Here is a 27,123-nt window from a genome sequence, read left to right as displayed (position 1 = left end):
TGGCGGGCACTGTTTCCGCGCTCGTTTTATTTTATATGGCCTATAGTTTGGTATTATCTCTTTGTGGCCTTTTCGTTGCGGAGCTTTTTGTGGCTTTTTGCTGTGGGCTGGTGCTGCCGTTAAGCATTTGCAATGCAACCGTTAAACGTCTTATCCATTTACATGTACATACGTACATCTTTCGTATATAGATATGTATGTGAGTACATATTTATAATCCCAGAAATACTCGTGTACCTGTACATACCGCCGCTTACATAAGCATGCCATTAGGGTAAAAAAGAGACAAGAAAAATATAAAAAAAAAATCCGAAAAGCGACATTCGAAAGGCTTGGAAAATAAAAGATTCTCTAGTCACGTCTGGCACTTACTGCAGCCCCAAAGAAACACGCAAGAAAACAACAAAAAACGCATTTTTCCAATCCGAAACGAACGAACAGCCCAAGGCGAAGGCATTGAGTTCTGTTTTATGTGATTTCAATTAACATAAGTGAACACTGCAACAGCCGCAGAACTCCGTACGAGTACGAGTGCGAGTGCGAGTGCGAGTACGAGTACATCCACAATAGCATCTGACAGCTGGGATGGGGAGAACAAGTTTCAACTTCATTTTCAGTTGTGTGCACAGAACCAACAGCGACAATCAAACATCATTCAGCCATAACGATCTACAATTGGATCTACAACAACTCTGTTTAAATCGTGTTTCAGATCAGCGTCAATTGTAGATTTCTGAGGCTACGACCCGCTGTGCTTTTAGGTGCTTACTCGTAAGAAAAATATATCAAATAAATCTTTCAGGGTAAATATAGGGCATATGGATTTGCCAGGTCCTTGAGATAGGATATGTATATGGAATAACTTTGAGACTTTTGTTCCTCAATCTCTCTCACTCTTGATCTCACTCCTCACTCTCACTCTCTCTCTCTCTTACTCTTACTCTTACTCTTACTCTTACTCTCTCTCTTTTTATTTCTCCTTGTCTGTCTTCACTCTCTAACTCTCAATTATTCGCGCTTATCATCAAATGTCTCCATGATGTCAGCATGCTGTCGACTGCAGCTGAAGAGCAAATTGAAACTGAAGGCGTTGGATGCCAGACTGAAGATGCTGACTGCAGCAATGGCAGCGGCAGCGGCAGCGGCAGCACAAAAAGTTCAATTCGAAAGCTGCAGTACAGTGCAGCGCGGCGGCTGGTGCAAGCTCATTACCGTTTGTTGTCGCCACTTCTTTAAACGCAGATTTACGCGAACAGGTTGTAAAACAGCCATCAGCCAGCAGCCAGCAGCAGCTGAAGCAGCAAAAGTCACAGCAACAACACTGTGGCATACCAAAGCCCAACGCTGGCCTGGCATAAGGTAAAGCTCCGTTTTGGCAGCGGCAGAGCTGTCGGCCTCGGCGCACCGAACGGTAGTCCAAGTCCAAGTCGAAGTCGAAGCCGCGCTTGCTCAGTCAGCAACGAAAGCGCCAAGCGGCCGCAACGCAAGCAGAGAGCTCTCCTACAAACGGCTAACGGTACTGTGAGTGGATGTGGATCGTTTCGTTTCGTTTCGTTTCGTCTTCGTCTCTGGTTTTTCGGCTACCCACCGAAATAAGATTTTTGTTGTTTGCTGTATCGCTGTTCGGCTTTCATTGATCGTCGCGTCGCAGCATCCAATCCACCAATATCGTGCACCTGTGTGAGGTGTGTGTTTCTGTGGCACGTGTGTGAGTGTGCGACTCTTTTTTTGTGTGTGTGCGTTAGAGTGAAATGGAATTTGTTGAATGTTAATTGCACGCAGCAGGCTGCCGGCAAACACCAGCAATAGCAATAGCAACAGCAATAGCAACAGCAACATCAACATCAACAGCATCAACAGCAGAAGCAGCAACCGCAGGAGAAAATCGTTGATAAATAGACAATAACATAAAACAAAGGCCAGAGACGCCGCATCAATTAGCGTAAGTTTTGAAAAGATGCTACAAAAAATAAGAGGAAAGAGAGGCAGTGGTGGAGTAGGAGAGCGAAAGGAGAGGAAAACTATGGTCATAAATTGAAAAAGAAAATAATGACACTGTTAAGCACGTGCAGCGCAGAGTCTTTCCCATCTCCAATCCCTAATCCCCAATCCCCAATCCCCAATCCCAAATCCTCCGGTGCTTAGCCGGTGGATGAGTTTGTTGCTCCCTTTCTGTGCTAATCCTGCATCCTGATCCTCCCTGGGCCGATGTATCTAGATCATTTACTGCCTGTAATCCTCCCGAACTGTTCAAATGGCCGATTTACCAATCTTTAAAGTCACAATTGAATTGTATTTTTCTGTGGCTCTTTTTCGCTGAATCTTAAAATGATCTAACATTTTTGTATACTTGTATTCTTGATTTGGGACCTTCATCCAGGTGCAAACTAACAATATTTCAAAACGTACAAAATCCCATTCCACGTCAATCCCATGATCATTGATCAATCAACTGCAATCTCCTGTATATGTAATCATCGTTTCAGGTATTCTGTATTGAAAAATAACATATACATATGCACATATATCTGTTATCAAACGATAACGAAAAGCCGAGAGCTGGCACTGCCTCATTTGCTCCTGCCCTCCCTCATCGCCATCCATCCGCAGAAAACCCCAAGGCGTCGGGAGGCCCCAACCCCACAATTCCAGTCGAATTTGCGCCAAGGAAAACCCGCCATACAGCAACGAAAATCTTAGAGTTTGCTTTGCAAAAATCTTGCCAATTGTTTCTATTTCTATTTGTATTTGAACCGCCAAGAAATACTCGTACAATTACCCACAAAACATGGATACAAAGATACATAGATACATTGTAGATACATCTATGTTGCGCTTGGCTTGCAGGAAAATGGACAAAAATGGAAAGTATTTGCAAGTACAAGTTTTGTACTTTTAGTTTTTTAGTGTTGTGGACTTTTTAACGACTTTGCCCTCAGACCTGAAGCACCCAATGAGCTATTTGGTCAGCACTGTGGCGCAGTTCTGCCAGAAACGATGCCCTGCCCCAAGAGCTGGGTTTTCGAAGGGAAATCAAGGGAGTGCCAAAATAGTATACATCGATATGTTGCACCATCCGCACTAAGCACCTACATATGTACATGTATGTACATGTACGAGTATATAACTTGGGCGTTCACTCGCCAATAGGTATTGCCCCCAGCTGAATGTATCGTTTCTGAACTCATTATCCCTGCTATACCTGAAACACATTCTGTATCCTCTCCTTTGCAACATTCGAGACCTCACATACTCGTAAGCCCTAATCGGCTGTTGGGAAATACTTGATTTTCGCTTTGGAGATTTGGAGGTTTTCTTCATTTGCAGGCACTGCGGTTTCCTCAGCCCCATTTGACGCCCATTTTCGATTGGAATTTGCAGACACATTTTGCATAATTGAGTTGCATACGTTTTTGGATGTTTGATTCCCTCGACGGGTTGCATAAGTCCAAGTCAGCTCCACACGACGGGGGGCACACGCACACGCGTACTACAATACTACGAGTACTCGTATTTATGCGATAATTGCAGGAAGTGCAGCCGCAGCCACAGCCGCAGCCGCACCAAATGTGTTGCATGCAGCGAAAGTTTTTCCTTGGAGCGCGCATATTATAAACAATAATAATCAATGCGAAACGAAAACAAGAAAATTGCAAGCAGGCCAAAAAAGATACACAGATACATGTGTACACACACACACACACACACACGAAGTGAGAAACTGCTGCCCACTGGCTAATTGAAAGTGAAAGGGGGAACAAAACGCAGACGTAGACGCTTTCCCCCGCAGCACCGCAGCACTCCGCATCACTCCGCAACAAGCCCAATCCCAATCCCAATCCCAGCCAACGCCAGTTCCATCTAATGATATGCCGAACTCCGGCTCCAAACTTCATTTCCTCGGAATTGGGCAAGTGCTTGGGCCAGCATCAATTTCGAATACCCTGACCAAAAGAGGGCTGTACATATGTATTTACATGTGTAATGCTCCTTCCAACCCCATCCTTTCGTCCACCCGTCCATCCGTCCATAGGCTGATGTGCACAACTGAATGAATGATACGTTTCCGAATGATGTGGGCTCGCCTTAAGCTCGGAATCGGTCGGATCGAATCAATAGGGTATCCCACGGTTCGGCTTCCAGTTTTCCGATTTTGTTTGGATTGGTTTCGTTTTGATTGCGCCTGAGATTTGTGGCCTGCCGTTTCATAAGCCAAGGCATAAACTGGCCGGTTAGCTGTTGGCCGGCCAACTACGAGCAGTTAGTTGCTGCCACCACCACCGGACCAGCCGCAGCACCAGCTGCAGCGGCAGGCCGCGTGCGTTGCACTCGTTTTCGAAGTGCGTAAGCCACTCTTTCGCTTCCCCCAGGTCCCCACACCGAACCAAGCCACACCAAGCCACACCACATCACACCACATCACACCGTACCACTCCAATCAACTCCGATCCAATCCATTCCCCTCCACACTCCATCGATCGCCACAGAGCCTGATCTCTTTGCGTTCGTTTGTCTTAGGCAGCGTGCAATTATTTTGGTATGAAGTCATTTCAAATGTTAATTTCAACGACAACAGCGACGGCGACGGCGACGGCGACGGCGACGGCGACGACCTTGCCGCCTTAATTGTACGTACAAAGATCGAGGAACGCGGATTGCCGAACGGCCAGGGGAGTCAGGGGAGGCAATGCGAATGCGAGTGCGAATGCGAATGCGTGCAATGATTGTTGTTCGACCAGATCGGGCAGACGGGGAGGGGCGGGCATGGGGCGGGCATGGGGCGGGCACGGGGCTCTGAATGTTAAGCGAGTGGGGTTACTCCTATGCGATGTACGTACCTACATACATATATGTACAATAATTATATGGAGCGGGTCGTATGATTTGACAGGAAACTTAATCTGCAAATCAGATCTTCAGCTGACTAAAAAAGTGCACAAACTTGGAAAACTTGATCAAATCTATGGGGAGATCACTCCTTAGTTTTAGTCGAATATCACTCCACGATAGATGATCTGTTCTTAGAAGAGACCTTCTGTAGGTACTTGAACTCCTTGAAGCTACTGTAAACGATCCGATTTCGATGATAGTCGGGTATCGTGGATCTCCAAAGCTCTGGTCAGCTTACGATCAACTCAATTCGCTCAGCGTTCTCCCTATGATCGTGTTTGCACGATTTAAATTTGAGATCAAAGCTTCAAAGTCTTTAAAGGATCATTGATCAGCAGTGGTCGTGGAGCTCGACTCCCTCTTTAGCCGATATTGCGCCATGATCATGATCTGCCCTGACTTAATGGGCGATGGGAGGCACGTGCCCTTGGATCACTTGGGGAGGCCCGCCATGGACGCTGGACCACATGGATCCGGTTTGGACTGTCAATCGAAATGACCAAATGATTGGCCCATGGAATTTTCAATTAATTATCGCTGAAAGCTTAGCCCGTCCACGAGGCTACGCCGAAATTAGAAGAAAAGCTGTGGAAGATCTGATGATCTGTGGAATATTTTTCGCTGCCGTTTTAATCAACAAAAATAATAATAGCAGCCGTCGCCACACGAGCGTCGAGGTCCACAGCACAACACAACACAACACAGCACAGCACAGATTGTCATTGCCAGAGCCATTGCCTGCCGGCTCAAGAAATCCCAAAAATAAACACAAAATGCCATGGGCGACGGGGGCGAAGGGGGCGGGGCCAAAAATTAACAGCCAGATACCAAATTCCACAGCGAAGCAAAGCAAACAAAAATCGAGGGGAAAAAGCGAACCAAAGCCGAATCTATTGCAGGCGGCTGGTCACATTTTTGGAAGCTGCTCTTAACCCATTGTTGGCCAACACCGAAGCATGAGAAGAAAAGAAAACGATCCCCGCACAAGGCAGACAATGCAAAACTGTCACTGGGCCGGAGGGAGACGTGTCTGCGGTCGTGGGAGATACATACATACATACATACATACATACTTATGTACGCATGCACATTTGTACATTCGAGTCTAAACTACGAAACAGACTTTGACATTTCAACCTTTGACTGCATTCCAAATGCATTCCAAATGCAAATGCATGTGTGTTGGCCCCCGTCTGGCTTTGACTTCAGCCTGCCACCATCATCATGAGAGCCGACCCCCGCCGCCAGTCCCCAGGCCCATGACCGTACAATAACCATTCTCATTCCAATTCATTTGTCTGTTCAAATGCCTGCATAAAATTAGCTTCAACCCAGGTCGGGGCGCCCCGACAAGACCTCCCCTTTAAAGACCGACTTTAAAGAGCCCGAGAGAGAGCAGGTGGACGTGAACGTGAACCCGACCAAGTGATACCTCATAGATCAAAAAGTGTTACGCAAAACGAGAGAAGGATAGGGAATCTGTAAATCGAATAATGGCTACTATACACCATAGTATATATATATATATATATACCACAGTCTTTTGGGGCCTAGGCACCGAACTAGCCCAAACAGTTCCTCTGTGGAACTTGTTGATTCCCAAGCCCCATATACCCATATCCCCATAGACCCATAGACCCCTGGACAGACAGACAGATAGACAGATAGACAGTTCTCCGCCGAACAGTTCTTTTCGTTGGTTGCTGGTTGCCGGTGTTCTTGCTCCTATTGGCAAATGGAGCGCAATTTACTGTAACAGTTGTCAAGTGAATTGGTCACACCCCTGGCATTCCTGGCGGGTCGAGGGGGATACCCCCTCTCTGGGGGTATTCCCCTTTGGTTGGTTCTGAAGAGTGTGTGTTGATGGCGCTGCCTGCTGCCTGCTGCCTGCTGCTTGCTGCTTGCCGGCCCATGATGATGATGATGATGATGATGGTGATGGTGATGAGGATGATGCAACATTAGCCGCTATACAATAGCAACTCAAGTGTTGCAAGTTGTTGCAGTGTCACATTTCACAGTTATTTGTTGCTGTTGCACGTGCTCTTTTGATATTTTAATTTGCTTCGTCTGTCACGGCAAGCGGGGCTTTAATTACCTGAGCTTCAGACGACGACGTCAACATGCATCACATCTAATCATATAATATCAGGAACAGCAGAAACAACAGAAACAACAGAAACAACACCGACTATTGCGTGGGCAGCAGGAAACACTGGCAGTCAAGCAACATCATCGTCATTATCTACTGGCACATGATCATCCCAAGAAACTGCATCTTCAGCCACTGCCCCTGATCTCATGTCTTTGTCCGGGCTCCTCGTCTATAGCCATCGGAGTCAGGCAGGCAGGCAGGCAGGCAGTCAATCAGTCAATTAGTCAATTAGTCAGTTAGTCAGTTAGGCGGTTAGTCACACAGTCAGTCAATGTTGTGGGAGTTTTCACATGCCACAAACATTTGTTTTTCTCCGTTTGCCCCGAAATACAAGAGCCAAGCCACGAGAGACCACCTGTTGCTGTTTCTGTTGCTGGTGGCAGCTGCATTGCTGCTGGCGCATTATGCAACTCGATTGGGTCTTTCAAGAGTTCTATAAAAGGGGAGTAGGTAGGTGGTAGGTGGTAGGTGGGTAATGGCAGATAATTACTTACACTCAATTTCATCTATATTCGCTGTGTGTCCCATTTGGAAAATGAATCTTAAGACCATTAATTGAGTGGGAAAAGAGGAGTGCGCAAAACCGAAGGACATTCGAGCTACTCGAATCATTGTGTGATGCGATAGGATTCGATAGGACGCTCACTCGTTCCTTTTGTGCTCATTCGCTCGTGCGTCCGAATCTTGCATGAGGACTGCCTTTGAAGGTAATTATTCTTGGACGTTGACCTGCAATGACTGCATCTTTCATGAGGCGATGCAATTACTGCACCGACAAGTGGCCCGTGTGACACCAGCAGGCAAAACGCAGCCCTCCGCCCGCCCAACCGACCGGGGGGCGCTGCCGACCTCCATATTCCTTATGGTGGAACTGTTTGCCCCGAGATATCCATCCATGGTCTCTACTAGTATCTCTTTGCCTTAGGCGCAGATTACCTATTGAGCTCCTTAGAGACTTGATTAACCATCGCAGTATGATCGTCCTTGCTCAACGCACAATTGGATCTTTATGGTATAGATCCGCGGTGGGCAAGTCCTTGCCCTCCCACTGCTCCCGGAACTATTCTTCTACAACCGATAAACACCCTGGGCGTCAGTTTTAGAATAATAAGTGGAACTTTGCTGCCAGTGCATATTGGTCGATTTTATATTTCATTTTTAGTCTAATTGTATCTTAGAAAAGTTTAAATAAATTAAATTTATGTTTGGAAAGACTCAAAGACGTATTTTATAAGTCAAATAGTCAAATAGTTGAAAAGTACCCGAAAACAGATAGTTTGAAAAATACGTTTGTTTTTCTAAAACAAGAATCACACGATACCTACTTTAACTTGTATTCGTATTTTATTTGTATTAAATTATTCTTCTTGAATATTTTTGGTTGGCCCTACATACATATATTTCGAGGTTCTGCGAATTTGGAGCTTACTATCTTCTTAACATTTTTCCGCACCCATATTCAATTGAAAATTCCCGAGAATGCAAACGAAAAATGCATGTCTTGTGCGTGATGAGGCACAATTGATGCTGGACTCGAGTCTCGCCGATATGATTCCAATGCTAGATGGAACCAATCCTTCCACGTCTGTCCTGCTCGAAACATTTCTCCCTAGATTTCGCAGCCCTAGCTCTGGCCCAGCACTAGCACTGGCCACTGGGAGCCAAGAAAATGGGCCACCATACTGTTGCTGTTGTGCAATTTGAATCCGTTTCGAGCCCCAAGAAATTACACTAAGTTGCCAAAGAGCCAATGCGCTCGGCTGTCGTCGCAGCTGGCTCACAAAACTGTCTGCCTGCCTCAATGCATAATTTAAGCCAACACACATTCCACTCCACTCCACTCCAATCCATTCCCTATTTGGCTGAATGGCTGTCATAACTTTGATCAAAATAAATAATTTACAAATTTCCCGATAAGTGATGGGGGGCCCACATTGCAAGGGGGCGTGCCCAAACCTAAACCCAAGCGCGAATGCAGTCGGCAAATAATTAGCAAATCAAATTGCTGGGATTGCCCAATGCCCAATGCCACACGTCCACGTCCACATCCCTCCTTGGCGCATGCCACCGGCAACCGACACCAAGTGTAAAACATTTCGAAAAAGTGTAGTTTTAGTTTGGGTCTGGGCTTCGGTTCCGCTGGAAAAGACAGAGCCAGACCCCAACCCAATCGATGATAGTATGAGGAAATCCTATATCTATGTCTATGGTGAGGCGTCAATTAAAAAATTAAAAAATAGTTGGGCAAAAGCTGTTGGCGGGTTCGTCGATCAATTGGGGACCGAAAACACGAATCAAGGGAGCCAAGTGAAAGTGTTGGAGCACAGTTTTAGCCGCACTGGTTGGGCAGCCAGAGAGAGAGAGAGATAGAAAGGTGGGCAGTCCCTGTAAAACCTGTAAAAACTTCCCCCCTATTCTCGCACCTGTGCTTCCCTCTCAATGGCCCTCATCTCCGCTCACTCGCAGTTGCTGTTGTCGTTGCTTTTCGATGGATGCATTTTCATATTTGGCTTTTCCCTTGAGAAAGATCCGAAGAAAGAGGCGGAAGGCGCCACAGAGCAGCCACACTTTGGAATACCTCATGTAGAAGGTTCATGGCAGGCTTCCTCCCTTGTCACAGGAGATGGGAACAACATAAATAGGAAGAGAGGAACCACCGCTACCTCTGTCTCTCTCTTCTCACAATAGCATCCGCCGATAACACAACAACAGAGCTCGCTCTCCGTCGCCAGAGGGCGCACACTGCACGAGGAAGAGTGGTTGAGAGAGCGAGAGAGACAGCGCGTGGAAGGGGTAGCGTAGCCACTGCAAATTGATTTGTTCATTCTGATTATACAGTTCGGCAATCTGGTAGATACGGGCATTGGTTTTCTCATATCTTTTAAATGGTGGATGCCCCAGATTTGAAAACTTATAGGCTCTGAGATCTAGGCGCTCAAAGGACGATGCTGATCAAGAAATAACGCTACCTTCTAGGTGTTACACAAAACGAAATTTGTACATCCCTAAACCTTGTCTTGCAATCGAACTGTACGATGAATGGAAAGTGGCATGGAGCATGGAAAGTAGCGGCAAGGATCCGATTCAAAATTTCCCTTTCTTGAATTCTCTCTCGAAGTACGAGACGAGGTCTGGGGTTTATGGACAAACTCGATGTTTTCGCGCTTGTTGTTGCGGTTTTGTGGGCTAGGCGCTTGGGCGGCTTCTGGCAGACAGAGGGACTGGAAACTGGAGACTGAAGGCTGATCCCTAAATCGGCGGCAGTCACAGTCTTCGCACCGGCCAACCGATTTTCCTATGCTAATTGAAGAGCGAGTGCTTAAGTGCTCGAGTGTCTGTGGTTGTGGTTGTGTCTGTGTCTGTGGCCACCTGTGTGCCTGCCTCTGTGTGTTTGGCCAATTATGCCTAATTGCCGTCAAGGCGACAACCGACAACAGCAGCACTCAAAATGGAAATGAAAATGTAACTGAAAATGAAAATGAAAAGTGCCACAAATGAGCAGCCGGACATGGGACAGTGGAAAGCTTTGTGCGGTGCGGTGCGGTGCTACGGGGACGTATCAGCAGCTAGAAAGAAACAGAAAACTACTAAATACCAACTTTCCAGAGCTGGCCCTCAGTCGGCAATGGCCCAAAAAAAAAGACACCAGCAAAAGCTTTGTGGCTTTCTGGCTTTGCGGCTATCTGGCATGATTTCCATTCGGTTTTGGTCTATGCAAAAAACACTCGATTGTCTGTGACCCAGTTCGGTTTTGCAGGCTTCAGAGCCATCAAATACCAAACAAATACCAACCGGAGGCATTTGATGCAGTGCATTCCCAATGGAAGATGCATACATATGTATGTACATATGTACATATATACATATGTATGTAAATATGTACATATGTACATATATACAGATAGCATGTACATATGTATCTATCATATTTTATAGCATTTGATTATATTTTATTGCGAATACTTTCCTTACTTGGCGCACATTTTGCGTCTTTTTCAGTTGAAGGTCTTTCTAGTGGTTTTAAATGTTTCATACTCCTCGTTGAATTAATCGAATTACGTCCCTGCGAAAGCCCTTTTGAGGGGCTTATCATTCAAGGATACTCTGGTAAAAATGGGTATCATATCATAGAAGTAAAAATAAACTTTTCAAATGTTTCAAATTTACAGAATCAGGTATAGGTATAGGTATAGGTATAGGTATAGGTATAGGTATAGGTATAGGTATAGGTATAGGTATAGGTATAGGTATAGGTATAGGTATAGGTATAGGTATAGGTATAGTCAGAAAGGTATAGGTATAGGTATAGGTATAGTCATGAAAGGTCATAGTTTGCGGCGCTGAATGGTTTTGGGAATCTATTGCAGGTTTTAGCGATGATCATAATATCTACACAGCCCAGGCCTACAACCTCTCTTTCGTCCCATTGTATTCAAAAGTTCCTTCATTTTGCGGCCCAGTGTAATTAATTTATTAATTTTTTTCGAACTTCATTGCCCAATTGTGCCCAAGTACTTATCTAAGCCTACAATATAGAAAAATGTGAATATTTACTAGATATGCACATGGATATACATACATACATATATATACACACTTGATCATAATAATAGGTACACCTTGAAGCTTTTCATTAATAATTAGTTTTATCGTACTTTAAGTGTTGAAAACAAAATTTTGTTTGGTATGTTTTATTTGTCAATGTATTGCAGTTCCGTGACAAAAAAATGAAACAGGGAAACCGCCGAATAACAGAGCTTTAAGCGAAATTGCGAGTTGACATCACATTATGGCTGATCAAAATAATAGGTACAGTGTCAGTAAATTTTGAATATCAAGTGAATAATTTGGAAATTCTTGACTTTTTGGCAATTAAACATCCATTTCATTTAACAACAGTCTAAATATAAACAAATAATTATTTTTTTCTTACAAGAATAGGCCGAAAGTATTATTGTACAGCCCTATTGGCTCTTAGTCTGAAAAAAGAAGGCCAATCTCTTCGGGCCATTGCCAAATTAATGAAAAGATCTCATAATTTTGTTACAATGCTTTAAAAATTAAAACCTAGTCAGGAAACTCGCGGAAAGCCACAGACAACAACCATAACACTTGACCACTACATACTTTTCTTTGAGGAATAAGGACCCATTTAAGTAGTCAAAGGCTTTTGCATCAGAAAGTGCACTAGAAGTTAGTGCTCCAACGATCCGTAGACGGCTACAACAAGCCATATGCATACATATGCATTGTCGGTACAATATACAATATACTACTGCCACTTGCCACTATCGATTTGCCATTTCAAATGCCACGCCTCCATGACGCCATGACTTGCCTCCAATCGGTATGGGTATCGTGTCCGAGGCAACAGCGAAAGCAGCGAACGCCAGCCAAACGACCCAGCACACGACCCCACCTCAAGTGGCTAGAAGAGCGGCAGTGCTTGGAGCCTGTTTGGTTTCGTTTTGGCTTTCGATTTCGGGTATCTGTTTCGGGTATCTTTTTCTTAATTGGCAGCCAAGTGCGAACCGGTCCGGTCCGATCCGGTCCCGTCCGCTCTGCTCAGAACAATGACAGCCAGCCAGCGGCGGGCAAATGTCAAGGCAGTGGAGCACTCACAGACAACCCCAAAAACCAGGGGAAAAAAGGGTGCTGCCAGAACCACTTTTGGCAGATTTGAGCCGCAATCATGCGACAATTTTGTGGCTCACTGTAGATCAATAAAGGGAGCACTCAGGGGGGCAAGCAATCCATCAGATCCGATTCGATCCGATCAGTGAGCGAGCGCCTATCCAAAGTGTTCGAGCCAAAAACAAAAGACTTTGGCAACGAACCTGCTCTGGCCAGCATTGCCGCTGGGCAAGCTAGTCTTGGGCCATGAATGGACAAAAGCGGAAATAAAAAATACATCGTATGTACATACAACACCTACCATATGTCGCATAATAAATACCTTACTGGGTTTTGAAGAGCAATAAAGTCCCAACGGGGGAACGGTATCAACTATTGCAAAAACGAATGTATTATCGGTTATACCTCTGGGAGGCGGGGCATGGACCACGCCTACGCCAGTCTCTTTTACTCTTATATTAGACAATCCAATCCTGCACTCGGTGGATCCGATCCAATATTCCAGCCATTCCGCACCGTCTGTTATATGAGAAATCAACTTAAATCAACGCATCATTTTGTTCTCACCCCCCCTCTTCCCATCCCCGCAGTTTGTCAATGAACCAGTGACATCCTCGTCATCATCATTAGAGAGCACATTACTGCACCAGATATGACAGAGACAAGCAGCCACCAGATGAACGGAGGAGCAGGAGCAGGAGCAGGAGCAGGAACAGCAGTGCTGGGAGGTGATTTCAATGGCCGTCACTCGGCCTCGCCGGCCCGCACCATAGACTCGCACGACTCGACTACTGGCAGCATGGACACCATCGTGGACCGCAGCCTGAACCGGGAGGAGCTGCTGCAGGTGGCCACCTGCACCATCGAACAGAGCACCAACACCACCAATATGGGCCCAGGCGGCAGCCTGACCAACTCACAGATTGGGATCCTGCAGCGAGACCAGCGTCAACAGGAACAGCAGCAGCAGGAGCACGAGGAGGAGGAGATGCAGCTGCAGGAGCAGGCACGCCAGGATGCCCAGAGTCACATCTATTCGAGTCCCGTCTACGACCAGAAGCCACCGCCACTGAAGCTGACGGCGGCCTCCCTGCTCGCCGCTGCTATGGACCTGGACGAGGCCAAGGCCAAGGGCAAGACCAGCAGCCAGACCCTGGACGAGACCAACAAACCAAAGCTCATCTCGCACCAGGAGTTTAAGCAACAGCTGGAGGAGGCCATGGCCACGCGCCATCCGGGTCAGGCGGGGACTCTGAACGCGAAGAGCGCTGCCAACAACACCATCGACTCGCGTATCAGCAAGAAGCAGCGCTGCCCCCCGGAGTTCATCAAGTACAAGGGGGGTTCCGCCGGTAGCGATGGGGGCAGCGCAGATGGAGCCAGCTCCACTCTCTCGGCGAAGGCGCGCCGCAAGCGACGGGCCAGCAACGAGTGCTGCTCGGCGTTCCCGCTCCAGATAGTGCTCGGAACGCTGCAGCTCGTCTTGGCCATCTCTCTGGTGGCGCTCGGCTCGCTGCTGATCGTGCGCGAGTCGGCCTTGTCGATGGCTGGCTGCGGCGTCTGGACGGGCCTGATCGCGGCCGTCACCGGATCCCTGGGCGTGGTCAGCATGCGCAAGACGCAAACGGCCTTCCTGGCCGTTAGCCTGGTCTGCATTGCCAGCAGCACGCTGGCGCTGGCCATTTCAGGCGTGGGCCTTTCGCGTGACCTCAACCGCATGGCCGAGCAGAAGGGGGAGCAGGTGAGTGCGGCAGTCCCAATTCATTGCATGTTGCACAAAAGTGAATGTAACTCCATTATTTACCCCACAGTTTGACCTGATGAGTGCCAACAGTGAAGTTTCCGCTGCTTGTGGCTTGATATTCACCTTGTTTTTGCACTTTGTGGTCAGCATTGTGTCAGTCTATCGCTGTGCGCTGCAGATTTGCACCAAGTAAGTAGACTTTTTTTCTGCACTAAGATTTGAATTTGAATTTGCGCGGCAAGAAATCGATAGCTTCACTTATCGGCGGCTGCCAGCGCGCGTGCAGCTATAGAGGGCGCTAGTGAGCGATTGCCATAGGGATGGGCAGCTGTGACTTGAACGGTAAAAGTAAAGTGAAAGTGCAAGTTAAAATATTTCATGCTTGCAACTATTGTCTTGCGTGAAAATAGTTTATATCTGGGTATATCTAGATATATGCAACAAGTAAGCCATGAATTTATTTCATACGAAGAAAGGCCCCCAACTCGTGACTGGCAACGGAAAAATAATCGTGACAAGTAACAGGTATGTGACTATCGTTCATCGCTCATCGCTAAAGCATAGTTGTATAGGAAAAATATTAGATAAATCGCTTAATGTGTAAATAATAGTGATAAGAACCCGCACTGAAACGAAAAACACCACAACAGCAGCCACATGAAAGAGCAAACAACAAGCGCCGAGAAAAAGCAACAAAACTAAGAATATTTCCAGTTAAATTGCGAGGAGAAAAGCAAAAAAAAAAAAGCAACAGCACCAGCAGAGCAGTCAGCAGAGACGCGAGCAGTGGGCAGAGCTCGCGCCTACGCTTCCTCCACCTCCACCTCTCTCTCTCTCTCTCTCTCTTCCACCCGTTTTCTCCATCTATCCCTCTTTCCCTCTCTGTGTGTTTGTGTGAGTGTCCGCCTAATGCTGCTCCCACTTGAAAAGTCGTCGCTGTCGTCGCCGCAAACGAAACGGAAGTAATAAAATACAAAAAAAAACTTTAGGCAAAAAAAAACACTTGAACGATACAAGAAAGAAAATACATACATATATAGTATTTCTGTCGGCCAAAAGGAAAAAGCGAAAGTCGGAGAAAAAGGCCCCAAGACGCCAGCGAACGTGTCTGCAGAATTGAAAGCCAGTAGGGCAGCGTCAGCGACAGTCATGCCACTGGCTGACTCCAACAAGGATATTCGACAGCAGCAGCAGCAGTTGCAGCAGCAGCAGCAGCCCAATAACAATGTAGCAGTAGCAGCACCCCCACTGGACAATGCACAGGCGTCACAGGCTGCCAGCCCCAGCGGCAATGGCAGCGGTGGCGTCGCAGGGATGGGGCTGCAGCTGCGCCAGCGCATGCAGATTACCTCCTCCGGGTGCAGCAGTCTGGCGGTTACTCCCATGGAGCACACGCCCACCGACGAGGAGAGCGGGCCCGTGACGACGGTGACGTCATCGCAGAGACGCCAACAGCTGCAACAGGTGCAGCAGTCGGCGCTCCAAGCGGCCCTCGAGCAGCACCATATCTCACCCACAACCCCAACGCCAGGAGCAAAAGGAGGCGGAGGCGGAGGCGGAGGAGGAGCTGCAGCAAACGAAGCTAGAGGAGGACTAGGAAGACAGGAGGCCCCTGCCACGAGAGAGACAGAGACGGAGACAGGGAAAGCAGCAGAGGACTCTTCGCATGCGGATCGAACGCTATGCCCCCCGCCGGAGCAAATGGAACTAAGCGACTCGGAGCACTCGTATGGGGGGGCATCGGGTAGCGGCGGGGAGTGCGAGAACGAGTTCGAGCTGCGCGAGGTGGTTAAGGAGGGGCACGACAAGGCGGATCCCTCGCAGTTCGAGCTGCTGCGCGTGCTGGGCGAGGGTAGCTTCGGTAAGGTGTTCCTCGTGCGCAAGATAATTGGCAAGGATGCGGGCACCCTGTACGCGATGAAAGTGCTGAAGAAGGCCACGCTTAAGGTCAAGGATCGCGTGCGCAGCACCAACGAGCGCAAGATCCTAGCCGATGTGGGGCACGCCTTCATCGTGCGTCTGCACTACGCCTTCCAGACACCCGGAAAGCTCTACCTGATCCTGGACTTTCTGCGCGGCGGCGACCTCTTCACGCGGCTATCCAAGGAGGTTATGTTCACCGAGGAGGACGTCAAGTTCTATCTGGCCGAGCTGGCCCTGGCCATGAACCACCTGCACACGCTGGGCATCATCTACCGCGACCTCAAGCCCGAGAACATCCTGCTGGATGAGCACGGCCACATTGCCCTCACAGACTTCGGGCTCTCCAAGCAGCCCCTGGACGGCTCGAAGACGTACAGCTTCTGCGGCACGGTGGAGTACATGGCCCCGGAGATTGTCAACCGCAAGGGGCACGACTTTGCCGCCGACTGGTGGTCCTTTGGCGTCCTCATGTACGAGATGCTGACGGGAAATCTGCCCTTCCACGGCCAAACGCGCCAGGAGACCATGAACCAGATCCTGCGCTCGAAACTCGGCATGCCCGAGAACCTGTCCCCGGAGGCGCAGTCCCTGCTGCGGGCGCTCTTCAAGCGCAATCCCCAGAACCGGCTGGGCGCCGGCTCCCAGGGCATTCTGGACATCAAGGCACATTGCTTCTTTGCGACAATCGATTGGGTGCGGCTGGAGAGGAAGCAGGTGCGCCCGCCGTTCATTCCCGCCGTCAGCCGGGATGACGCCTTCTACTTCGATGTGGAGTACACGTCAAAGTCTCCCCGCGACTCCCCCGGCGGCCCCATATCGGCCTCGGCCCACGAGATCTTCCGGGGATTCAGCTTCGTGGCGCCCGTGCTGCTGGAGGCTCACGGAACTCCTACCTCCCAGAACTGTTCAAGCAGCGCCAGTCCCCTGCACACCGTCACGGCCACCGCCGCGGCGATGGGTTCGGTGGGAACGCTGACGAGTGCCAACTCCTCCTCCTCCCTGACCACCACCATGACCACGGGAGCAGCGCCGCGCAGTCTGCCGGGCGTGCTGCCGGGCAACTTCCATGCGGAGTACAACCTGCTGCAGGAGCTGGGGCGCGGCACCTTCTCCGTGTGCCGCCTGTGCGAGCACCGCGCCTCGAAGAAGCACTACGCGGTGAAGGTCATCGAGAAGGCGGCGGTGGCCGCCGCCTCTGCCGCTTCCACCTCTGCCGACTGCTGGGAGGAGGTGGAGATCATGCTGCGGTACGGCAACCACCCGAACATCGTCACGCTCTACTCGGTGTACGAGGACGCGAGCTCCGCGTATCTGGTAATGGAGCTGCTTAAGGGCGGGGAGCTGCTCGACCGCATCCTGGCCGTGGGCCAGATGTGCGAGAGCGAGGCCAGCGCCGTGCTGCGGACCATCGCCTCGGCGGTGGCCTATCTCCACGAGCACGGGGTCGTCCATCGCGATCTCAAGCCCTCGAACATGATCTACGCCAGCATGCGCCAGACCCCGGAGACGCTCAAGCTGTGCGATCTAGGTGAGTGAGCCATCTTCAGAGATGGTCGCCGGACTAAGCATGGACCAAACTGTTGATCTGTTCTTCCTCTTAGGCTTCGCCAAGCAGCTGCGGGCGGACAACGGTCTGCTGATGACGCCGTGCTACACGGCCAACTTTGTGGCCCCCGAGGTGCTGAAGCGGCAGGGCTACGACCTGGCGTGCGACATCTGGTCGCTGGGAGTGCTGCTCTACATCATGCTCTCAGGACGAACGCCCTTCGCCAGCACGCCCAACGACTCGCCCGAGGTGATCCTCAAGAGGATCGGCTCCGGCCACATCGACTTCAGCAGCAGCCGCTGGTCGCTGATCAGTGCTCCGGTAAAGGAGCTTCTCCGCCAGATGCTCCACATAGTGCCCGAAAACCGGCCGACTGTGGCGCAGATCCTTGAGCACAGCTGGGTGCGGGATCAGTTTGCCGGGAGTGTTGAGCTGACGGAGTACACCTCGGCGCTGCCACAACTGTCGCTGGGGGCGCAGCAACAGCAGCAAAACCACATCTCGATGGCCCTGCGCGGTGCGGTGGACGCCACATTCCGGGCGATTGCCATTCCGCAGGCGGCCAACGTGGGACCCGTGGAGCTGTCGATGCTGGCCAAAAGGCGGGCCAAGGACCGGGCCAATCTTCATTCCTAATCCTGGGCCGCACTATGGTGCCCACGACGCCAGGCCAAGAGGCAGCTAATTCGATTAGTCTCCACCATCTATAGTATTTTGATCCATTTCTGTGCATTTCCCCGTCGCCTGGACAAGTGGCGTCGTCGCCACCTCAACAGGAATGGGAACGAGAATGGAAATGGAAATGGGAATGGGAATGGGCATGGGCATGGGCATGGCCATGCCCGAGGACATGCTATAAATCCCCGTCAGCGTTGTCGCAGTGCCAAGCTGCGGCTGGTCTAGATTGGGGTTTGGACAGGCGTGCGGATCAGACAGAAACTCGAAAGTATTTGACTAAAAGTGTTAATTATTTATTTAATATATAAAAACTAAAGCAAAGAAAGGAAAGGACCGGAACGGAACGGAAAAGTCGGAAGAAGGTGTCAACTGCTGTGCCAACGGCTTCTTAAAGTACATCCATATACCACTATATATATATATATATATATATATTTGTATATATATAAAGCTATTTATATTACGAATCCCTGTAAATCGAAATGTACGCCTGCGTGTGAGTGTGTGCTGTGCGTGGTGTGGTGGGGATCGGTACTATAGGCCTAGCCCCTGCCTGACTGTAGCACTGCTGCCTCCCTTCTTCCTGCCCCAAACACATTTCCACACACCCGCATCCACCCACCAGCCCGCACACACACACACACACACACACAGAAGCCTAAGAAATGCAGAAATATTTTTAACTAAATTAATCGTAGCTAAATTTTCCAACATCACCGTGTTATTGTTGTTTAAATAATTAATTAAAACGAAACAAAAAATTAATCACGAGAAACATTTGTGAAACGCAAAAGAAAAGGCTGGACACCCCCAAACCTTTTTCTACATATTATTCTTAATATTAATAACTAACAAATTGTGCAACAAAGTCTAGCAAAACAACAACAACAAAAGCAAAAACATTACATATGCGGTACAAATCGTTGAAAAGCCAAACAAGCCTTCACAAAAAGAGCAGCAAAAGCAAATGTGTTGCCGTTGCCTCAAAATAATTCTACTTGGAATGTCAATTTCGCACAAAGACCTACAAAAAACTACAACATATACGGTACAACATGCTATACAAGCGAGATTATACATACCATGGTATATGTACATACAATATATGTACATACCTACCTGTCTACTATATAAAGCCGAACCACATACAGAGTGCGTGCGTTTCAGTGGGTCAGCTCAGAACTATATTCAGACTCTGGCTATAAATATAGCCATATATATATATTCAATAAATATTGAATTATTAACGTACATATGTAGATCAGTTAGCTAGGGGGAGAGCAGGAGGCTCCCCTCAGTTAAGACGGTCTGACAATCTTAGCTGACTCTGTGAGAACGCAACGAGGCGAGGGAGCAGCCAGGGTGGTCCTGGCTGGCTGAATCTATTCAATAAGTACTTGAGTTCGTGTGGAGCCAATATTTATGGGTCCTACTTCCACTTGACACTTGACACTGCTGACTTTGATCAGAATCGATATACATATACAGCTAATCGATATGTTTCAGCTGGAGGACAGAATCTTTTTTGTTTGCTGAATGTACATACATACATACATAATGCTAGGCTGAATCTAGGCTAGAATCCATTGCGTAAGTGAATGATAACTATGATTGTGATTGGCATGCATTATTCAAGATCAGAATACGCCATACGCTAGCTGAATTAAACTTGATCAAGACGGGGTCTGGACCCATTGGTAGCATAGCTGATTCCATTATTCATTACATATGTATAAATGATATGTACTCGTACGAGTACAGCTGTCTGTTTGTCGTTCGATTGCGGTACCTATATACATACATATGTACATATATAGCCATATAGGCTACGAACGTGCACTCCTCAGATTGAACTCAAATCAAATCCTTTCCGAATGCGTTGCATTTCTGAAACGCACTGCAGTCTCTGTAGTCAATGGTTATTGTCGTCTTCCTGCGATTTTGGTATCCTGCAACGCCTGCAACGCACAACGTACAAGCGAACGATGCTGAGGAATGATCTTCCTAGATCTGGTTGAGATTAGAGGAAGATCCAAGTCCCAGCAGAGGGAACTGTATCTTTTATCTGGCCCCAAACCCAAAACCCAACCGCAAATAAAATACAATTTAGGGAATGGTTCTATGTATGTGCCTTTCACACATACATAAGTAAATAGATACATCAATACATGCATATGTTACATGCATACCATCTGTTTCCACTCAAGTATCGTATCGTATCCAGCAGAATGGATACACAAGAAATATACACGCATATACAGTATCTATTGTTGTAGTTTATAGTATAGTACATATAGTACTTGTTTTCCAAGACAACAAAAAATTGTGTATAAAGACCTAATGCGGTCGAATTCTAATCCGATTCCAGGACTTGGGCTTACTTTAGCTATATGTGTGCATGTTTTAATGAAATTTTATGCGCTGTGCCACCACTGAACTTACTGCTAACAAAAAACAATAATTGCATATACACCACCATAGAAAATATTAGTTAAAGTTGACAAATTTTTAGAGCAAAGGCCATCCATGGGTAGCATCAGTGTCCCTCCATAAGAGGGGAATAGGTAGGATGGTAGGACGGACATTAGCTAGCTGAAGTAGGGGGGATACAGGAACTAGGACGAGACGGAGGAACATCCAGATACATATAGTACACACATATGTATTTAGCTATAGGGAGTACTGGGTGGGTAGACTGGATAAGCGGAAGATAAAAGTCGGACTAGAGATATAGCTATAATGCTGAAGGATGCTGGAACAGGAAGATATGATGGGATGCTGAAAATAAAGATTTCGATGATGATAATGAGAATCATAAATTACTAACGGTTTGTTATAAAATGCTGTGCACACACAAATTAGACAGGGACAGTAAACAATGAAAGAGACAGAGATAGAGATAGCGACAGAGACAGAGACAGAGAGATCCAGAATGAAAGAAAACTAAATGGGACATATGTACATGTATGTATGTACATACATAGGTACATATGTGTTGTCCCAGTGGACTCTCGTTGCTCTCAGAGAAGCCACACACATGTTTACACATCCTAGACTCCACCAATAACTCCACTGAACCCTTGAACCCTCTCGACCTGGACATCGACGGAACTTCTACTACTAAAGCCATGCACCCAAAATACTTACAAACATACATATGCATGCACAAGTACATACTATACATGTATATGTTTATATATATGGATGCTACATACATACATATATTTTCTTAGTAGATTTTTACAGCTTCCAGAACTACATACATGTACTGTACTGTACTATTTATATATATATGTATATATATATATATATATGAAAACAAAACCCAAAGAAATTATTGACAACTATAAAGTGAGCAAACACGTTTTATTGTAATCGAAATCGAACGATTCTAAATTATTGTAAAGTTGATTCATAAACACAAAAACAAGAAAAAAAAATCACAAAAAAAAGATTTGAAAACAAGCGAAAACCAATAAAAATTCAAAGTTCTGAATTGTTTTGATCTGGCACTAAAGGATCTGTTCCCTGTTTTTGATATTATAAGGAATGAAAGAGCACAACTTGCTCAACGCTCAGTGATGGATGTCATGCGATAGTGCCGATGATCATCAAGTCGATATAAGCTAAAAGCAGTGCAACGCATCATACATACATACATATGTATATCGTAAGCCATCCATCAGTGCTGGTTCTGGTTCAGGTGCTGGTGCTGGTGCAAGCGCCCATTAATTCGAGTATCTACTATGATTGGGAATTTAATAGCCATGTCACATATGTACATATGTATGTATTAGCTGTACATATGTATGTGTGTTGAACATCTTATCGCTGGTGTTTTCTTATCAATTAAGATAAGGGGTTGACTGATGCATACATGCTACATAAGATCCAGTGGATTGTTTGTCTTGGCTAATCTCTGGTTTCTTGAACATTTATTTATTTAATCATAAAATAAAGCAAAGTGAAATGCAAGCCCCAGCATCTTGCCAAGGTTTCCGGGCACGGAACATTCGCATCTACTATTTTCTCAGGAATTATCTTTCCCTTTTGTCCCCAAAACCCCCTCGCACGTTGATTTGCTGTTTCAAAATAGCTTTATCTGTTTTTGAATTTATCGTGGTTTTTTTTATATATATATTTATATTATTGTTATTACGCAGCTTATAATACTAACTAATTTCTGGTTTGTTTTTTGCTTTTGCTTTCAATTGGATTCATTGACTTTTGATTTAATTGAATTGAATTAATTTTCACCGTTCTATGTAGGTGGTTTTTGACAGACACAAACACATTTAGTTACAGAAAATTATTGTACAATGCAACGAAGTTATCCGCTCTCCTGTCCGATCTTGTACATAAGCAAATTATGTATAAACTTGAATGTTCTGAATATGCCTTTTTATGGAGTGTAAAAAAATATACTAGTAGTAGACGTATCTCCCAACTGCCGCTGCCAGCTGCCACAGCCGCTGCCAGCTGCCACTGCATCTGTCGCTGTTTCCATATCGTCTCCATTTGAATATTGCTGTGTGTGTGTGTGTGTATATATATGTATGACGCATAATATATATATATATATATCCTGGTGCATTCGCTTTAATGCTTGCCCTTGTTGCCTTTGCGACTGCGTTGCTGCTGCTGTTGCGCTACTGTGGCGCTGTCCCTCTGCGAGGCGGGTGCCGTGACAGAAGCTTCTTCATCTGCAGAGAGAAAGTCACAGGCACTATTGTGAGAAAGGGCTCAAAGGGACTGAGATCTGGGTTAATAGCTCACCCGCCGTAGCTGTGGCCGTGCCCGTGGAGGCTGCGCTCTCCCGGGACTCTGATTGTTCAGGCGATGTACTTATCTCGACCACCAGAACTTCCTCAGCCTCTGCATGCGGTAGCTGCAACGGCTCTGACTGTATCTGGGCCTTGGCCTCGAGGACCACCACTTCGCCGTCCTCCTCCTCCTCCTCGACGTGGGCTTCCTCAGCAATGACCCCATTAAGCAAATTGCCTTCCTGGGCCTCTTGGGCCATGTTGGCTTGGGCTCTGCGACGCCGCTTCTCTAGGTCGCGCGTGTAGTTCTGCGTCCATTCAATGTGCTCCTTGTAATACTGATAGACGGGGATGACAATCACCGAGATATCGTCGACGGTGGCTGCCGCCTTGCTGTCTGCGAGCCGCCAATGGCCGGAGTCGTTTATCTTGCCGCGGGCACGGGCCACCAGCTCCTGGGCGACCATGGTGTAGCGATGCTTCTCGGTCGGGTACTTGGAGAGCGTTTGGAAGACGGTGCGGGAGACGGCCTCGTTCTCGGACACGTCCCAGAGGCCGTCGGTGGCCATCACGAGCACACCGTAGTCGCCGTCTTGATTGTGCTCGTCCGGGATGCTGACCACCTGGGTGAGATCGCGCTGACGCACATCTGGATGGGGGGTGAGGAATGGCTTGATCTGGATGCCCGTGTTGATGGCCAGCAGCTCGTGGTCTCCAAAGCCGCGGGAGACGCCCAGCGTACCCAGGAGCCGGCTCCTCTTTCCCTCCCCGTTGACCACGGGCATGCGGAGATCGTCGCGAGTGAGCGTCTTGTAGGTCCAGCCTTTCATGGTGCCCTGGCGGCAGAGGATGCGCTGCCCCATGTCCTTGATGTGGGGCCGCTTTGCGTACTCCATGGCCACATAATGATTGGCCATCAGGTGCGGCTTCAGCCTAGCCACATTGAGCAGCCGCTCGCGCTCCGTCTCCGGCGTGTGGTCCGCCGAGAAGGGCACTGGATAGCAGCTCGCCTCCAGCGGATCCGGCTCGATCACAGAACTGTCCTTCGGCTCGGTCGGCTGATTGGCCCGGCGCTGGCAGAGCACGGCCCGGCTGTCACCAGCATTGGCCACGTACATCTTTCCGTCGATAAAGAGCGAAACGCAGGCGGTGCATCCACCCGCATCGCGGTACCGATTGCTGTCCTGGGCTATCAGTGAATCCATGCTGAAGAAGGCGCTCTCCAAGGCGCCGATGATCAGCTCGTCCTTGGACACGCGCCGCTGAAAGTAAATGGGGTGCGGGAATGTCGGATTGAGCCGCCCGTTCTCGCCGGTATCCGTTTCCCGGGGCAGCAGCAACTCGATGCAGTCCACCAGCGTCTCGTGCAGAATGTGGTGGAATTGATGGGAGGCAGCCAGGGCGGCCCCATACCCGGCATGGCCATCGAAGATGCCAAAGTACGTGTATGGTAAATCGGGATGCTTGTGTTCCGGATCGGACAGCACCTGCCTGCAAATGGGATCAATGGAAGCAATGGGATTTAGGTCAATGACTCACACACTTTCGAGTCTTTCGATGCTCGTGACTCACCGGCAGAAGGCGCTCTGGTCCTCGTTCCACTCGGACTTACCCGAGTTGACGCACTCGGCGTAGCCAGTGCCCCACGGCAGCAGATTGATGTCCCTCGGCACGATAATGGGCCGCACATTGTGGTCCGCCGATGCGCGCAGTTCGTCCGCGGTGAGCAACTGCAGGAACGGGGGCCGGGCGTACGGGAACTTGTCCGGCATCTGCTGGCCCCCGAACCGCCGATGGTGGTGGTCGCTGCGGTCGTTGCTCGGCAGCGGGGGAAGATCGGGCGCCAGTGCCGTCATAAAGCGCTCTTTGAAGTTGCTGAACATGATGGTGGATTGCCCAGACGGTGGATGGACAGAGGGGGACGTGGGCGGGTGGAAGCGGCTTCCCTTTGTGTGTTCTGCTGATTACAGGCTCTCCTTTCCTACTCCTCCTCCTTGTCTGCCCCTGGCCTGTGTTTCAGTTGCGTCTCGCTCACTCCCACTGACGTGGCGAGCTTGCGTTGTTTTTGCTGGTTTTCACACAGCTGGGAATTAGATAAGTGTGTCAGCGCGTTGGGGGGCTGAAGTGGACGCGGGTCCCGCTACACGACACAACCTACATGCAGTGGAACGGCTCTTATAATCGGTGACAAGTCCGAGCTATTTTGCTATTTTCCTTTTTGCCAGTAAAAATAAATCGATTAGCACGACAGTGTGACCGTTGTCTTGCAGTGCGGAAAATAACGCCCCTGAATGACCAAGATTTTGAGATGTAAACACGGTGTTGCATTTAGATAAATACAATATTTTAACTACCAAAATTAACAAATGTTTAAGTCAACAGCGTTAATTAACAAATAAATGTATGATAATGCATGTGAAAACAGTTTTTATTGTACATATGTTATGTCGCTATCGTTACTTACCAGGGCAGACAACAATGAACCAGTTGAACATACATATGTATGTCTCCCTTTGGAGATATATTTGATCAGTCTAATTTTGAATGCCCCTTATCTGTAGGATTAAGATATAAAAACCCACATATGCATATTGCTGTCCATCCTTGTGGAAATAAAATGGCGACAACGTAAAATTTTGACAGCGATAATGTCAAATTTTGTCGCTGTCAAAATTTTACGTCAACGTCAAAGTCAATTCAGACTTTAGAAATTTAAATTAATTTTATGTTGAATTGCAGATCGGAGCACAGTGAGCTACGTGACGTCATCATTAAGTCGAAGGCCTCGGGCATAGCCCTGGATCAACAGAAGGTGGATCAGTACATCAAGGCCATGTCCCTAAATGGCAGTGAAAAGGTGAGAGCAGCAGCAGTCTCTCTTGACCGTTTTGAATCCTTATTCATGTATATCTCCTTGCAGGCTAACACCGAGAAGCTGGCGGCCATGTGGATGTATGCCACGCAGATGGGCAGCCTGCCGCCACCTTCGGTGCGCAAGCTGACGCCTCCCTCCCGTCCTATAATGCTGATCCCCTCCGCCGCAGGAAGTGGAGTAAGTTGCTGCTTCGATAACTCAAAATCTGCCTCTGGTTAACTGTTCCCCTTGCTTGTTCATTTCAGCTGGCCCCGCCGCCACCGACACGCCTGCCCCCACCCCCACCTGGCGCCGGAGCAGGGCTGCTCCTTCCAGTGCCTGCACTGCCGCCGCATTATAGAGGTATGACGCTGCCCTACATGCGACCTGGACCTGGTTCCGTGATCTACGCTCACCCGGCCAGCCTCAGCGGCACTTACCGCACCCACAAGAGCACCAAGTCAGCCGAGCTGAATGGTCAGCGCAGACGCCGCCGGGCAGGCAAATCGGATGCCAATCGCCGTCAGCGCCGCAAGTCCGAGGCAGATGTCCTTGACGGAGCCCCCAACTTTCAGTACACGGGCCTGGATCGGGCCATAGCTGATAGTTTCCTGGCCCGCCAGGAGCAGTCACAGGCCGGCAGTCACATCGATTACTCCTCGTCGGCATCCTCGGATCTGTACGGGGGTCAGCGTGCCTCCTCCAAGACGAAGATTGTCTGTCGCGATGTGATGATGTGAGGGGCACCCCGATCCTCCCTTCCCCCATCTTTGTACATATATGTGTAGTTTTTTGGTGGTCAGGCCTAGGAGCCTTGCGCACCCATAAAAGTTTTTGTTTGGATTTCCTTAACCCTCTCTCTTAAGCACTTATTCTTATATACATATGTCGGTATGTATGTGTATAAAGCGATAAATAAAGTTATATATAAACCAG

At 48.2% G+C, this 27,123-nt stretch overlaps 3 protein-coding genes across 4 annotated transcripts; 2 read left to right on the top strand and 1 right to left on the bottom strand.

Moving 5' to 3' along the window:
- Nucleotides 1-1,483: 1,483 nt before the first annotated feature.
- On the top strand, nt 1,484-27,123 carry LOC6600189 (wiskott-Aldrich syndrome protein homolog). 2 transcript variants are annotated; one of them, XM_026990920.1, is made up of 6 exons: nt 1,484-1,942; nt 13,270-14,420; nt 14,491-14,612; nt 26,073-26,190; nt 26,254-26,385; nt 26,454-27,123. In XM_026990920.1, the coding sequence occupies exons 2-6, from the start codon at nt 13,332-13,334 to the stop codon at nt 26,925-26,927; spliced, it is 1,935 nt and encodes a 644-aa protein (XP_026846721.1). In that variant the 5' UTR covers nt 1,484-1,942; nt 13,270-13,331; the 3' UTR covers nt 26,928-27,123. The 2 variants fall into 2 exon arrangements, with proteins under 2 accessions (XP_026846721.1, XP_026846722.1); XM_026990921.1 differs by lacking the exons at nt 1,484-1,942; nt 13,270-14,420; nt 14,491-14,612 and adding an exon at nt 25,872-25,890.
- LOC6600191 (ribosomal protein S6 kinase 2 beta) lies at nt 15,018-19,335 on the top strand. Its single transcript, XM_026990918.1, has 2 exons — nt 15,018-17,874; nt 17,948-19,335. The coding sequence occupies exons 1-2, from the start codon at nt 15,573-15,575 to the stop codon at nt 18,526-18,528; spliced, it is 2,883 nt and encodes a 960-aa protein (XP_026846719.1). The 5' UTR covers nt 15,018-15,572; the 3' UTR covers nt 18,529-19,335.
- On the bottom strand, nt 22,699-25,549 carry LOC6600190 (protein phosphatase 1H). The gene is made up of 3 exons (XM_026990922.1): nt 24,906-25,549; nt 23,347-24,824; nt 22,699-23,273 (listed from the first exon to the last, which is right to left on the bottom strand). The coding sequence occupies exons 1-3, from the start codon at nt 25,214-25,216 to the stop codon at nt 23,170-23,172; spliced, it is 1,893 nt and encodes a 630-aa protein (XP_026846723.1). The 5' UTR covers nt 25,217-25,549; the 3' UTR covers nt 22,699-23,169.

The sequence above is a fragment of the Drosophila persimilis genome, unplaced genomic scaffold, assembly GCF_003286085.1.
Source record: "Drosophila persimilis strain 14011-0111.01,24,50 unplaced genomic scaffold, DperRS2 tig00000622-arrow-arrow-pilon, whole genome shotgun sequence".
NCBI classification, from domain to species: domain Eukaryota; kingdom Metazoa; phylum Arthropoda; class Insecta; order Diptera; family Drosophilidae; genus Drosophila; species Drosophila persimilis.
The sequence above is the reverse complement of the archived record's forward strand: the minus strand, read 5'-3'. Positions and strand labels throughout refer to the sequence as shown.